General features: G+C 39.3%; 1 protein-coding gene across 11 annotated transcripts in view; it reads left to right on the forward strand.

Moving 5' to 3' along the window:
- Positions 1–16,737, forward strand: part of LOC138761991 (low-density lipoprotein receptor-related protein 1-like) — a 1,165,126-nt gene that overhangs the window by 66,604 nt on the left and 1,081,785 nt on the right. For all 11 annotated transcript variants that reach the window (XR_011356692.1, XM_069935089.1, XM_069935091.1 and 8 more), the window contains exon 2: positions 16,040–16,159. Coding sequence is in view for 9 of the 11 variants with exons in the window: in XM_069935089.1 (XP_069791190.1) it covers positions 16,040–16,159 (120 nt within the window). In the remaining 2 variants the exon portion in view is untranslated. The remainder of the gene's footprint in view (positions 1–16,039; positions 16,160–16,737) is intronic.

Raw genomic sequence — 16,737 nt, forward strand, 5'->3', positions numbered from 1 at the left:
CTTAATTTTACAGATCTGAATATGTGACATGGAAAGCTCCACAAACTCAATACTATCAATCAGTACATAAATATTCTGAGCATATTGCACTATCTCTTTTCCCTATGCATTTGAATTATATTGAAACTGAAGCATATTACAATATTCTCTGGAATCCCAAATTACTTCAATATCTTCAAGCTAAATTAGTTTTCCTGAGTTGAGTCCAGATGCAAATTGTTTCTGCATTTTATTTTGGAACAAGTGAATATAAACAAGAATATGGTAAAAAGCCTTGGTATGCAGCACCTGTGCGGATTGGGAGATGCCAGATAAGTGAATTTTCCGTTGCTTGAGATTCTGTGTTGCATGGATTGCCAAACTAACTGAAAGAGGTTACACTAATTTTAACTTCCATAATTTTTACCTATTTGTTTTCACCGAATCTTTTGTTGGTTACTGGAGGCCTGATGATTGCCTAAATTCCAGATAACAGAGGTTTTTCTGTGTTATGATTACATTCAACTGAAATAAGCAGTGCAAGCCATCTGATGAAAAATAAAAATAAAAGTCCATGCCTCCCCATCTTTCACATACAGGATTACTTGAATGAATAGAATGGCTAGTTTTAGGCAGACCAAATGGTTACTTTTACCAGGTTGATGGTCCTCCAGCAGATTTGGATGCCTGTTTCTGTGTGCGTCAATGCAAATAGCCTTCTGCTGTACTAAAAGACAATCACAGGTGTAATTGAAGAAGATAAATTGCAAGGCTTGTACACAACCATAGGAAATGAACCATAATAAGGACTCTTGCATCCTTCTTCATTAATCTATACTCTGCAAAGAGGTGGGCAACTGTCTCCACCACAATTATCTTGGGGACAATATGCATTGTAAGTGATGTTCCGATTGTACAGGCTGGATCTGATGGGGATGGCTCCTCTCACCACCGGCCAAGCCAAGCCTTGGGGCTCGTTTGTCAACCCTGGTGATGAGGCATTCTGCCAGATGGTCTTTCAGCACAGAGATGTTGGTGAAGTAACGGTGTCAACTGGCATATTCCAGGCTGCAAGGGTCACGCTGAGGCTTGGCACAGCCAACATGAGGGTACCGTGGGAAAGGAGTACAGTCTTGAGTCCGAGACCAAGGGAAAGCCCTGCGATCCACAGAGAAGGGAGTAACAACAGGGTGCCACGGTGGTGGCAATATGGCTAAATAGAAAATAAATATGTATTTATTTAATATATAATGTATTTATTTATAATAAATATTAATAAAATAAATAAAAGTTTATTTTCTGGGGAAATGATCAATTTTAAGACACATCAATAACATTTTGCATTTGTGTCTCCACATATTGCCCATGTCCAACTTTGTGCTAAAATTTGCTAGTGGATTCTAAAACTGGCATGAGGTTTCTGTTTGGCACAGAGCAGGAATTGTCTAACTCTATTTGGTGACTTGATATTGTCTTTATTGAATCCATTCTGAAATAGGTCCAAGAAATATGTTTTTGGATAACTAGCAAAATGACCCTTCACTTAATTAAACATAAGGCTCCGCATGATCTCATCTGTTTTCAATGTGCAATTGTTTCAAAATTTCAAGAGAAGAATGTTTTACAAATGTCAAAGAAAGGGATATTGTGACAGAGTTTGTAGATATGTTTTTGGGAGATATATTAGGAAAGGTTTTTTAAAGTAGATTACATACAAATACTTTAAAACAGATCTTTTTTAAAATACTGGAACTCCGCCCCATGCTAGACATGTCAGGGCCAACAGTCTTTGCAAGACCTTTGGGAGATTGCCGAAGAGACTTCATTAATGAATTGTTATTGATAAAAAGGCAACAGATGAAAGATCTTGTGGAGCCACCTTCTGTCTGGAAGAGAACTTGGTGTTCTAAGAAGGTCATGTGGTTTTTCAAGCAGAGAGAGTAAAATGGGCTTTCTCTCAGAGAGAGAGACAGAGACAGGGATCACTTCTACAGTGTTACAGCCAGTGTCAGTAGCTGGGACTGGGACAGAACAAACTGGCAAACTTGCGGAAAACCCCATTTAGAAGATGGGTTTGTCAGTGCTTTGTTCAGCCTGGTCAAAGCCTTCATGGTTCTTGCAAGAAGAGAGAACTGACTGTCAAATGTTTCACTTGGAATAAGAAAATTAAAGAGGCACCCTGTGGTGACCTGAAAGAAAGAGGTTATCATCTGGAGAATCCTGAAGGGGGCAAATTTCATCAGCAAGACACTGGTGTGGCTAATTATAAAGGAATCAGTTGTAGATGTTCTGGAACAACTAATCTCTCTCTGTAAATCAACAAGAACCTTCCTGAGCAGTAACCATTTACCTTTCAAGCACCAAAGCCTGGTGAACTTTATAAATGTTAAATTCTGTGCCCAGTATAAGAATTGCCTGCAATCAGTGAACTTGGAGGAATGAGAAGTGAGATTGGACTGTGAACCAAAGAACTTTTCTGAACTTACATACACATTACATACAAGTGTGCTTAGAATTAGAAGGGGGTTAAGTTAGGTTAGTTAAGTTAAAGTGTGATTCTGTTTTCATGTTTAAAGATCATTTAAAGCAACTTTTGTTTAAGTAACCATTTGTCTTGGTGAATATCTACTGCTGCTGGGTTTATGGGTCCTCTGGGCTCATAACAATATCTAGTAGGGATAGAAATAAAGTGCATGTTCAATGTCTGTTTTATTTGAGAGAAAAAAACCATGATTTTCAGTTACTTCTGTAACTGTTCATAGGTTCATAAATTAATGGTGACAATCCTCTATAAATATGCTATATATTCTGTGTATCTTTTGAAAAAGATACTGTATGTGAAATATTGTCTTCCACATTATGTGTGTATGTTTGCAAAATACATTTAAGTACTGTATTATAGAATGATTTACCACATCAATGTCTAGAAATAAAAAGACAATCCCAGGTGTAATTGAAGAAGATAAATTGCAAGGTTTGTACACAACCATAGGAAATGAAATTAAAGAAACTAATTACCCACACTCACAAGGATTTCTACTTATTCTGATGCAGAAACTGTCATTGGTGACTGAAGAGCAGTGCAGTCATAAAATGCACTGGGCACCACCAAATAAATTAATTGATGTAAAGTAGCTATAAGACATGAATAAGTTCACAGATTGGTGGCTAATAGTAGATTAACATGGCAATAGGCACGAATGAAATAATAAATTTATGTGGTAATGATCACCAATTGGATTAAAGCTAGTATAGGGCATTACTGTGGTAGCAGGCAGAATATATCACAATTATTTTTTTCAATTAATTGAGAACAGATCAAAGCATCTCTGCCAATGTTCTGCTGATTTATGTTAATGACAACTGGAAAAAAAATGAGTGCCGATTTGGTGGTAAATCTAAGAGCATATTATGCAAGACAGAAAATAAGGGAAGAAGACAAATGCAAACTGAAATGTTACAGTGTTAATAAGAAGACAGTCGAGGAAATGAAGTCGGTTAGAAATAGAAAGATAAAAAAGCAGAGTTGGCCATATTCCCTTTAGAGTCATCTTGATCATTCCTTGAAAAAAATCAACGATCCTAAGTGTCTAGTTCAACTTTCGATTTCATCTTCAAATCCTTTGATTTACTCTGTCCAAAAATCTATCAATCTCAGCCTTGAATATACTCAATGACCGAGCATCTGCAAATGTCTGAAGCAAAGAATTCTGACCATGATTATCTTCTGAGTAAAGAAGTTTCATCTTCTCTCAGGCCTTAATCACAGATACTGTGCCCTCTGTTCTAAGCATGTTAATCTCTTCAGATGTGAGTAGAAAACTAAAATAAAGAGGAAAATGAATGCCTGCCAGCCAGTTGAGGAAGGAATCTAATGTTGGCATTCTGCTAGATAGAGTGTCCATTGTGACTGTACCTGTGGAAGTGTGCTCAGGTGGAGTTCCTGACTGACCTTATTGTATGGTGGGGCTGAGTATCCATGATGTTGAGATGTGAGTTGTGGAACATAAAGACTGTTGAGTGACAACCAGAAAAGGCAAGCAGTGTAAGATTGCCTTGTGACCAGAGGCCTCAGCAAAGTGTATATAAGTATCTAAGATACTGTTGGAGGAGTTGGCCTTTCAAGGTGCAGTGAACTGGGATTCACTGGTAGGGTGTTGTTCTGATGGCTGGCCCCGCCTCCCAGCTCCACCCCCATCTGCCCACATTATAACTCTGGTTTCCCGGCTAAACCCAGAATCCTTCTGAAGACTATTGTTGAACCCTACCCCTAATTATGAGCTAATAAAAGTGTTTGTTTTCCCTCCAGTCATAAGAGCTTTTATTCAAGCTACACAGAGGAGAGTAGCAACCGCCAGGCATGTGGCAGAGAAAGATGGTTGAATTCATGGAAGGGGAGGGTTGAGCCCAGGAGAGAGAAATTCCATAGTTAGGTTGATGGACAGAAGATTCTATGGCTGCAAATGAGATTTCAGGATGGTATGTTGCCTCTTGGCTGCCAGAGACAAGGATACCTCAAAGCAATTTCTGACCATTCTCAAGGGAGAGGGGGAGCACATAGGTCATAACAAAATAAATAGAGAAAATAATGAGATTCTACACAGTGAAATAATGTGAGTTTGGAAGAAGTTTAAAAAGTAGGACATCAATCCCTGGTTGCTCCAATGCCACACACACTAGAAAGGGTAAAGATGGAGTATATGAATGGGAGGCTCAGGAGTTGGCACAGGAGAGAGGGATTCAGGTAATGGAAACATTGGGATTCTGAGATAGAGATGATCCGTACAAGAGGTTAGGTTTCACCTCAACTGGAAGAAGATCTATTCAAGAGGAGATATTTTCTAGAGTCACCGGATAGGGTTTAAAACCATTGAGTTTAGTACACAGAAGAAGATTGCAGCAGATAAGAAAGTTGAGGCAAATATAAGTTTAAGCAAGAAAGTCAAGTGCATAGAATGGGCAGGGGTAGGACCAGTAGCAATTGATATAGACTATTTATTCTTATGCATAAAGCTTGACAGGTAAAAGAGATGAACTCAGGACTAGGCACGTGAGATTGTCACGTAGCAACTATTTCAAGTCTGCTTTAGGAATGGGTAGGAGAGGCATTTATTATGGATAGAGTTTAGTTTCGATCAGGAATAACATCATGACAGTACGTGAAAAGGATCTGCCAGGGGGCATCTCTGGTAGAAATAAGAAAAGGGTGATCACTTTGATTCCAACCCCATCAATTGTCAGTTGGTATTCAAGAAGAAAGTATGTGGGGAGATCACAGATACCTGTAAAATTAATAGGGTTAACTTCCCTAATACTGGCTGGGACTGCCATAGGTTGAAATGATGAGCTGGGCCAGAATTTCTCAACTATATCCATAAATATTTCCTCAAGCAATATCTGGATGGCCCTGTGAGAGAGAAGACACACTAGACACACTCAAACTCTTCATGCTTTGAAGAGGTAACCAGGAGGATTGATGAGGGCAGGATGGTAGACACTGTCAATGCAAACTTCAGCCAGACCTTTGACAACCCAGAAGGTTGCCGATTGTAGTAGATGGATTAGCCAATCTTTATATAGAATTGGCTTGGTGGGAAGGAGTTAGAGGTAGAGATTGTGTTTCCAATTAGAAGTATGTGATCAGTGGAATGCTGCAGGGATCAGAACTACACACCTGTTGATTGTCATGTATATTAATGATGTGGATGATCACATGATTGCTGATGACATCAAAATTGATGGTGTGGTGGATAGTGAGGTAGATTCTCAAAGATTACAACAGGATACATCTTAACTGAGAAAGTGGGTAAAGGAATAATAGATCAAATTAAACTCAGACAAGTGTGAAGTGTTGCAGTTTAGAGGATGATATGAACAGTGAATGACAAGGCCCTAGGGAGTGTTATAGAACAGAGAGATCAAAGGGTAAAAGATCTCCCTCACTTTCAAATGACTGCTTCAGAATCATACAGAATATTCATTCACAGGACGTAATCATGTTCTTTTAATGTGTGTTTGATACTTGAAAGATGCTAGCAAAAACTATTGCACTCATTTTTAGCTTGTCACAGCTACCTGCCATCATTCAGGAGACATAATTCTCAACATGGATTTTTGAGAGATTAAATTTTTTACATTTCAGTGACAGTTCACACTGTTCACAGCTCCAAAATCACTATATATAACAATGTTACATAAAAATCACATAACAATCACAGTCATGCCATAACCAGACACCTTAAGCACAGCTCAGAATGACTTTTGTTTTGCCTCATTCTCAGGATGCTCCACAGTTTTCAGCAGTATGATCATTTGTTGCATCATTCTGTGTTATGCCACATAATCTGACCATTGCAGAAGTTCAGCTGTTGCCTGCTGACATGAAGCAAGATAACAGGAAAAGCAAGGGAGGAAAACAGTGAGATGTTTACCGGCCAGTGTGTGATTGGCTTAGGATAGGAGTAGGATTTTGAGGCTTTGACTCAAGAGGCTTTGGCGAGAAGATGCTGAGGACTAGTTTGTTTCCAGCCAGGAATATTTAAACTAGGAATAGCTAATGGAGACAGCAGCTAGGGCAGTGGAGTACTCCAAATGTTGAATGTGGGAAATCTGGACAACATAATTGTCCCTGATGGTGACACCTACAAGAGGTGAATCCAGCTGCAGCTCCTAAGAGCCCAAGTTAGGGAACTGGAGCTGAAGCTGGATGAACATGATCATTCGGGAGGCAGTGATAGAGAGGAGCTTCAGGGAGACTGTCACCCCCAAAAGTCAGGAGACAAGTAGTTGGATGACTGTTAAGAGAAGGAAGGGGAATAGGCAGACAGAGCAGAGTACCCCTCAACAATAAGAATACTGTTTTGGTTCAGATTCATGGATCAATTGGATCTCTTCTGGGGAAGGTCTGACATATACGAAATGATGGACTGCACCTGAACTGGAGAGGGATTCATACCTGAAAACTATAGACTGGTGTACAAACTATTGGAAAAACTTCTTAAGGATAGGATCTGTAAGCATTTGGAGAAGTACAGTCTATCCAAGGATAGACATCATGGCTTTGTGAAGAGAAGGTTGTGTCTCATGAGAATAATTGAGATTTTTGAGGAGATAACAAAGGAAATTGATGGAAGTAGGGTGGTAGATGTGGTCCATATGGATTTTAGTAAAGCATTTGACAAGGTTCCCCATGCAAGTCTTATTCAGAAAGTTATGAGGCATGGGATACATGGAAGCTTGACTGGGTGGATTAAAAAATGGGTGGATGTAGAAAGCAGAGAATAGCAGTGGAAATAAAGTATTCTGCCTGGAGGTCAGTGATTAGTGGAGTTCTGCGAAAATCTGTTCTGGGCCCCTTGCTCTTTGTGATCTTTATAAATGACCTGGATGAAGAGGCAGAAGGACGGGTCAGTAAGTTTGCAGATAATATGAAGGTTGGAGGAGTTGTGAATGGTGCTGAAGGTTATCATAGATTACAAAAAAAAATAAAGACAGGATGCAAATGGAGTTCAATCCAGATAAATGTGAGGTGATGCATTTTGGAAGAACAAACCAGAAGGCTGAGTATAGAGTTAATTGTCATTTACTGAGGAGTGTGGATGAATAGATGGACCTTGGGTTCCAAAACCATACATCCTTCAAGGTTGCCGCACCAGTTGATAGAATAGTTATGAAGGCCTAAGGGATGTTGGGCTTCATTATTCAGTTCAAGAGTTGAGAGGTCATGCTGCAATTGCACAAATCTATGGTGAAACAACACGTGAAGTATTATGTTCAATTCTGGTCACTTCATTATAGGAATGATGTGGAAGCTGTGGAGAGGGTGCAGAAGAGATTTACCAAGATGTTGCCTGGATTGGAAAATAAGTCTTATGAGGCAAGGTTAGCAGAGCAGGGACATTTCTCTTTGGAGTATAGAAGAATGAGAAGAGACTTAATAGAGGTCTACAGAAATCCTGTAATATTGCCGGAAAGAAGACCAGACACTAAGCCGGCTTTGGTCTCTTATGCTGAACCAAACAAAGCCAGTATAATGCTGAGTCAGTGTGTCTTTTTACATAGCATTCTGGGAGCAAAAGAGGTGGGACATGTAACACAACAGCATTGGTGTCTTGTATCACGTATGACATGCCATATTTGAGGGCATGTTAGACTCACTTTTTTTTCCAAAACATGGATGGTGGCAGTCTGTTGGGAGACTCTCCAAGCTGTCCACTATCAGTCCCTGCACTGGTCATTGATGTGATGAGAAAGTCTCAGGCTTGAGAGAAGCATCTGAACACAAGAGTTTGCAATCAAACTTTACTTTTATTAACATACAATTAATTGAAGAGCATGGGAAAATCATAGCAGGAATAAAACACACACAGGCAATATTTATAAACAAGCATGGGAAAATACGCACACAATTTAATAAAACAATTTGATAAAACAAATTCACACAATTTATAAAAGAGCATGGGGAAATCTACTGTAAGTATTTTCCTATAGCAGTGGTTTTCAAACGTTTTCTTTCCACTCACAGACCACCTTAAGTAATTCCTATGCCATCGGTGCTCTGCGATTAGTAAAGTGGTCTGTAAGTGGGAAGGGAAGTTTGAGAATCACTGCTCTAGATCCAATTTTTACTGAAATATTATATTCTTGAGAAAAATTGTCATTGGCCCATTTCCTTTGGAGTTATGAAATGGTGCACATAATGAGTCAATTAGGTACAATTAAAACATTGGTTTTCAAACTTTTTCTTTCTATTAAGTAATCCCTTACTAATCCCTGCTATCGATTATTGAGGGCTGGTGACAGATAGTGAAAGAAAATGCTGGGGGCTTTAGACATCAAACTGAGGACAAGCCCACAGATCAGCTTGCTTACAGCACAAGGTGAGTAGAGACACCCGTGGACTGCTGAGAGTGAGCAGGTGGGATCAGTGATGGGGCTGGTCTTTTATCATAATGCACTAGCTAATACTAATTTCTTCTCTCTTAATATCTGAAGGTCTGTCAATGACTGTCTTGAATACTTTCAGTAGCTGAGCATTCACATCCTCTACCTGAAGAGCTCCAGATCCAGTACCCTTTCATATATACTTTTTATCGTATTCATGAATGATCAAGCCTGATGTTGAAAGACCAACAGCCACCTCACTTTTGTCCTGTTAAAACCATGAATTATGTATTTATGATTTAAATGATCTCTCATTCTCCTCCCAGCAACACATCAGTGCTTCACCCACCTAATGAAACAATGTCTAGTAGAGGATGCATCATTATTTCACCACCAGCTCATTTCATCTGCAGCTTATTTTAGACTTCTGCCTTTGTGGGAGCGTGCATAGACATCGAGATGTGCTAAACTCCAAGTGCCTGCCCAGTGAACTACTCGCTGTCAGCCAGATTGACTCTGTCTTTTACCTTTTCTGTATAATTGCAGCTCAATCTGGCAGACCTAGTGTCAAATCCGTGATGTACTGGGAATGATACCTTCCTGGGTTGGTGTTGGACCGAGCCACACTTGCGATTGCCCTCACCCCTCTCTATGAGCGGCCCACAGCAACAGAGAGCAGGCAGTGGGCCGCCAGAAGAGAGTGGGACAGCGGTATTATTATTAAAAAGACTTTTCCTGTTGTCCTACTTGCATATCTTGCCCAAGTTTTAAATGCTTACTAGTAAATACACAAAACAAAATACGATACTCAAATACATCCATTATCATGGTGCCGGAATGCCAGATCGCTCCTTTTACACAGATGGCATTTCAGTGCTGCTACTACCTCAGCTTCTGGCTTAAAAAGCCAGGACTGGAATGATTCCCACCCCCCCACAAAGCAGGCATAGTGTGAAATAACCACAAATATCCCAGAACAAAGAGGCTGTGCTTTAACCCTACAAGATTATGAGAAGCATAGCTAGGGTGGACAGCCAACACCTTTTTACCAGGGGAGGAATAGAAAACACCAGAGGACATAAATACCGAGTGAAGGGAGGGAAGGTTAGGGGAGACATCAGTTTTTTTTTATGCAGAGAGTTGTGGATGCCTGGAATGCCTTGCCAGGAATGGTAGTGGAGGCTGAAACATTAAGGGCATTTAAGAGACTATTATGCCTCCAACCGTGCATCTTGACGCCTCACAGTTCGGTGGGCAGCAACCTCCTTTGAAGAAGACCGCAGAGTCCACCTCACTGACAAAGGACAAAGGAGGAAAAACCCAACACCCAACTCCAACCCACCAATTTTCCCTTGCAACCGTGCCAGCCTGTCCCACATCGGACTTGTCAGTCACCAATGAGCCTGCAGCAGATGTGGACATAACCCTCCATAATTCTTCGTCTGTGAAGCCAAGCCAAAGAAAATAAAAAAGAAAGAGTTGAAAGAAAAATAGAGGGTTACAAGGTTGGTAGAGTTCAATATATTTTTTTAAAGAATAGATGGGGCAGCACAACATCGAAGATTAAAGGGCCTGTTCTGTGCTGTAATGTTCTAAACAAAGACAAACAACACAACAGGGAGATGGCAAAGGAGTAAAGCAAAGGGAAGGGAGTAGGAAAGCTCATTTTTGTGTGCAGTGAGTGTGGTGATATGTTTCCTCAATTGTATATAGTTATCATTGCCTGTTGTATATGTGGAGCTGGCCCACCCACGGATGATTCATACCCTATAACTCCTCCCCCATGGTCCTGGGCCATGAAGGTCGAGCAACCTCTCCCTTGCTGCCATCCCTATCCTGGGATCCAGGCCATCAAGGTTCTTCTGTGTATTGAAGCCTATTGTTTCCTCAACCTAGTCTTTGTGGTTATGGGCAGTGCCCTACAGTGATGATGTAAGAAAAGATTAGGGTAAAAGCAGTGGATGCAATTCAAAAGTCATACAGTGTGATAAAGATAGTTATATATTTTTTCCTCCTATGGACGCTGCATGACCTGCAGGGTTCCTCCAGCATTTTTGTGCTTTTACTACAAGTCTCAGACTTGTGTGTTTCACTTCATACAGTGAACCTCTTCTTGAGATGAGGATTGTCTTGACATATTGGGGTTTGTACTTTGCAGAATTCCACTGTCAAAGGCTTCATGGAAAACTGATAAGGATTAATCATGTGGTCCTATTTCATAACCCTGCATGCAATGTTCCTGAAATAGAGCCATTTTTTTTTCTGGAAGACGTGAGAAAATCTTATCAGAAATGTTGGCAGTTACCAACTCAATCAGAAATGGAGCTTCCTGGATGAACTTTGACATCAATTTACCAGCTGTGCTCTACCACTGGAGTCCACATGGAAACCAAAGGCAGAATAGGAAATTCCTTAACTGTCAGAAAACCTGCTTTTGCCAGGTTAGATTTAACAAACCCTCCACGAGACATTTCCCGACTTATTTTTTTACAATTATTTGGATTTGCTTAATTCACCTGAAAATATGTTGGTCGATTATAGCTTTCTGTTTAGTTTTGAGTGAAGCTGGAGGGACTGAGCAAGTCAGACAGCCGACACAGAAAGAAATGGTTAGTGAACATTGGGACTCGTTATTGAGACTAAAGTAGGAAATGTAATATCAAGTATTTAAAGGGGGGAAATGTGGGGAGAGGGCTGAGGAGGGGCCAAGCAATGATAGGGTATTGAACAGGGGAAGTCAGAGGCAGGATGAGGAATAAACTAGTGGGAATTCCCCTTCCCCACAACAATTCTCTTTGTCCTCTCAAGTTTACAGCATCCTCTATCTTTGTCTTTTTCTATTCTAGTTTAATGTTTTAATATATATATTTTTAATATTTTAGTTCTTATTTTCCTCTTTCTTCATTTATAAATGGTTTTGAATGTTAAGAGCATTGAAAAATAGGGAAATCTCAAAGAAATAAACAAAAGTCCTGGAGAAACTCAACTGGTCATGCAGTATATATTGGAAGTGTGATGGAATATGTTGTGTTTTATATTGTATATAGATATGATTTGAGGGGGATAAAGGTTTTTTATTTAGGTCGCATACACACATTTCAAAATAGATCTCATTTAAAATACTCGAGCTCTGCTCAAGCTAAGACAGGCCAGCTCCGAGGGCCTTTGCTAAAGCTGTGCTGAGTGCATATAAAGACTTCATTCATGGATTGTTGTTTTGAAAAGCAACAGATGAAAGAGCCACAGGCTGTCTGAGTGCTGCTTGCTGTTCTAAGGGGGTCATGTGGTTTTGCAAGCAGAGAGAGTCAAACAGGTTTTTCTCTGAGAGAGAGGGAGAGAATTCAGTTCCAGCAGCAGCAGCTGGAACAGGACAAGCTGGCAAGATTATGAAAAAAAAATTGAAGACAAGTTGTGAGTGCTTAGTTCAGCCTGGTTAAAGGCCTTGTGGTCCATACAAGAAGAGAGGACTGGCTGCCTAATGTTTCACTTGAAATAAGAAAAACAAAAGAAACTCTGTGGTGATCTCAAAGAAAGAGGTTATCATCTGGAAAACCTGATGCGGCAAGTTTCTTTGGCAAGACACTGACGTGGCTGATTAAAAGGGATCAGTGTGTATCCAGGAACAACAAATCTCTCTCTGAAAACCAACAAGAACCCTCCTGAGCAGTAACCATTTACCTTTCAAACACCAAAGCCTGGTGAACTTTATAAATGTTAAATTCTGTGCTCAGTATAAGAATTACCTGATACCGGTGAACTTGAAGGAATCAGAAGTGAGATTGAACTGTAAATTAAAGAACTTTTCTGAACTTATACGCACATTAAATACACATGTGCTTACAATTAGAAGGGGGTTAAGTTAGATTAGTTAAGTTAAGAGTGATAAGTTAAAGTTTGATCCTGCTTTCATGTTTGAAGGTAATTAAAAGCAACTTTTGTTCAAGTAACCATTTGTCTTGGTTAATATCTATTGCTGCTGGGTTTTGTGGTCCTGCTTTAACAGAAGCAAAAGGTAACCAGAGTTCTTGGCCTGAGCGAAGTGACCTGCTAAGTTTTTCCAGCAGATTTGTACATTGTACTTCATTTACAATATCTGTTTAACTCTTGGGAAATCTTCATACCTTGACAGATAGCAAAGCTGACATCATTGTTGGCCATTTGTCTCAGATTTATTACAGATATCAGATTTATTGTTAGGGTTCACACATTACATCACATACAACCATGATAGTCTGTTTTTTTTTTCCAGAAGATGAGGTAGAATTACTACTTATTGGTAGTGCAAAAAAAATCTGTATTCAATATACTCAAATATTGTAAAGCAATTACTGTGCAATACAGAGAGAAAATATATAACACAGTGCAAAAGTAAGAGTCCTTAAATGGGTCCTTGATTGTTTGTTGTAGAGGAGTAGCATCTGTTCCTGAACCTGGTGGTGCAAGTCTTGTGGCACCTGTACCTCTTTGCTGATGGTAGCAGCTAGAAAAGGTTGTGTGCTGGGTGATGTGGATCCTTGATGATTGCTGCTGCTCTCTGGCAGCAACATTTCCCAAAGATGTTTTCGATGGTGGAGAGGGTTTTCCTGGGCTATGTTCACTACCTTTTGCAGGGCTTTACACTGAGGGATTTTGGTGTCCTCATAGCAGACTCTGATGCAGCAGTTAGCATACTTTCCACCACACATCTGTAGAAAATTGCCGGGATTTTTGATGTTATACCAAACCTCTGCAAAATCCAGAGGAAGTAGGGATGCTGACATACATTCTTTATGATGACGTGTGTGTTGGGTTCAGAAATTTCCAGCAGTACTTGGAGACAGCACTAATATAAGTCAGCACACCTCGCCAGATTGTGTCATTCGAAGTTCTTCACCCACTCAAATTTTTATTGGTCAGCAGGATGATTGCTTCCAGCATGATGGACCTCAACAAGCCTGATAAGGGGGATGCAAATGATGAATTCTGGAATCAAGCTCACACAGGCCTATTGGAATTAATTTTGGCTACAGTGACGAACATTATGTGCCATTGAAATGATTTCAAAACATCTTCCAAAAGGAAAATACTACAGCTGCCGCAAATTCGAGATCACAGAAAAACCCAACAATGTTCTTGCTACCTTGTTGATCCTTGCAAAGTTCATTTGATTTTTCAAATACCCTGTTATTCTCAATAGATGAGCTCTGGACTTCAGGATTAGAAAAGCAGATGGAAAGGCACAGAGAAGTTGGAAGCACAAACTTTCAGTGAAAGCAACATTGTATAAGATTTTATCACAAACAAGGATAACTAATGAGGAGATGTCAATGTAAATAAATTAGTGGTGTACATTGTATTTCATACCAAACAACAGCACATTTATTTAAGCAAAAGAATAAGGAACATGTATTGATCTTATAATTTGTTTGTTTGGATCAAATAATTATTTCAGCGATTGGGTTGTTAGTTTAAATTCAACAAATTGAAGAGTTTGGTTATGATCAGGCCTCGAAGAATGAATGAATTATTAAAGTATTTTTGACTTGTTTTGTCTTTGCAAAAACATTATATTTACCCTTTATTATTAAAGAGTTGCAATTTTAAGATAATGCAACTTAACTGGATTCCCCTTTGAAAACCTTTTGATACATCACCTATATTGAAAAATTCTTTGGCTGACTGTTTCAAAGTACTCAAAGGAAGGAAATTTGCAACAGGACTATTTTTTTCCTTGAAATGTTAATTTAGCTGTAATAAGAAGCCCACAATTCTAATGTGAATTAGCAGCAGGTTTAATTGGATCAGATAAATTTGAAATTCTATGCATTTTTATGTAGCTCTGTGGCCGTTTGCATTGTCTTTTGATATTTATGATCAACCTAATAAGGAGATATTTTCATCACTTCTAATTAAGAATAATGTGGGAAGCATTGAATATCTGAACATGGGGAACCATCAAATTCAATCTACGCACAATATGTACATGATATAACAGATCATGAGACGTTATCTTCACTAATAGAAAATGCAATTGCAAGTCAAGCAGCTGAAAGTTAAATTCTCAATGTTTTTTTTAATATTTCTGTCAACCATGTAAGGATCAGCTCAATGTAGCTGTTTCTGAGTACTATTGATCATCAAGGCCAACATTTGTTCCTGGCCCTGTTTGCAAAAGCCATTGACCTTGTTATAAAGGACACTGAATTGTTTAAAACACTGAAAGGCAGCTGTGCTCTTTTATTGCTTGTGCTGTATGAAGGAGGATTTAAAACAGTCCACTAAGTGCACAGTGCAAATTGACTTGAACATAATTGTTCATGCTATGATTCCCTTTGAGAAGAAAATGAAGCCTCTATTTCAGAGCTCCTGAAGATTGGCAGGGGATTGCAATGAAAGATTAACCCATGCTTATTGTTGCTGCTCTGTTAAATGTCTCGATGATGGCACCCAGCCAGCAATAAATGCTCCATTTTGTGGGAGTACCAGGACTGGGGCAAACCTGCACTCTTTAAAGTCAGCTTGGATACTGAAAACTCGTGTGAATGATTGTTGCTGATGCAAGTGAGAGATTTCAGACAGGATGTCCTTGCAGGGCAGAAATAAGCATAATGGTCCTGAGGTTAAAAAAAAATGCCATCCTAACTTTCCTGAATGGATATGTGTTCCTCATTAAAAAATATATTTTTGTTTTCCTCCAGTTCCTTCCATTTCAGCAATTGCATTTGCACTTTATTCCTTTTGCTCATTTTCAGTAATACTGTTGGTGAGGGAAATACCTCTCAATTTGTCTATATCTGTGAGCACATTTCTTCATTGTGAGGCTTTTTTTTAATTCAAATTTTCTTTTATTCAGTATTTAATTGTTGCAAACAAGACTGGCATTTATTGCCTAACACTTGAAGGTGTCCACATTTGGACAGGGTGTTCCAGAATTTTGAATCAGTGATAACAATCACTGGCAAATTCTTCCCAATCAGGAGGGTGCACAGTTCAGTAATATAGAGTATCCATATTGCATATGCAGTTGAATGACACTGTTTTGGAACATGACAGTATTCTACTGCCCAAAAATGTAATTGATGGATGTAAATGTAATGCCCAAGAAATCTTCATTCGCTTTGTTTATCTTTTTAGTTTAGAAAAGAGATAGTTTACTGAACAAGTATATGAACTTAAACATCTGTGTGCTTCCTTTCAGAATTTGCATCTTCTTGTGACTGGTTCCATTGTCAGTATCGGTGTGCAGTCACAAGAAATGGTACGACTTGCTATTGCAGAGATGGTTTTAATATAGCACAAGATGGGAAACGTTGTGAAGGTTAGTTTGCTGTTTTCTTATTCATTATTCATGAATTGTGCATTTTTAGTCCTATTTATCCAGAAATATGTTGATAGTTACGTGATGAATCATTGATTTTTTATGTGATCTTTCCCAATGTCAAGTCCAATTTATTGCCATCTGATTGTACAAGAACAACCCGACGAAACAACGTTCTCCAGTCCTCGGCGTAAAGCACACATACACACAAACAGACATAAGACACATTCAGACAAGCAATACATATACAAGTATTTAATCAAGCACATAAATAAATAAGTATTGTTTTGTTATTATGACAGTTATGGATAGTTAGTGTGGGCAGTTCTTGGGTTGTTCAGCATTCTCACTCTCCATGGGAAGAAGCTGTTCCTCAGCCTGGTGGTGCTGGCACTGATACTCTTGTATCTCTTCCCCAATAGGAGCAGTTGAAAGATGCTGTGTGCAGGGTGGAAGGGGTCCTCAATGACTTTATGTGCCCTCTTCAAACAATGATCCTGGTAGATCATGTCACTGGCAAGGAGTGATCCCCCCTACTGCTCTTATAGTCTTGTGGATTGATTTTGGATCCATTTCAC

Source organism: Narcine bancroftii, chromosome 4, assembly GCF_036971445.1.
Source record: "Narcine bancroftii isolate sNarBan1 chromosome 4, sNarBan1.hap1, whole genome shotgun sequence".
Classification (NCBI taxonomy): Eukaryota; Metazoa; Chordata; class Chondrichthyes; order Torpediniformes; family Narcinidae; genus Narcine; species Narcine bancroftii.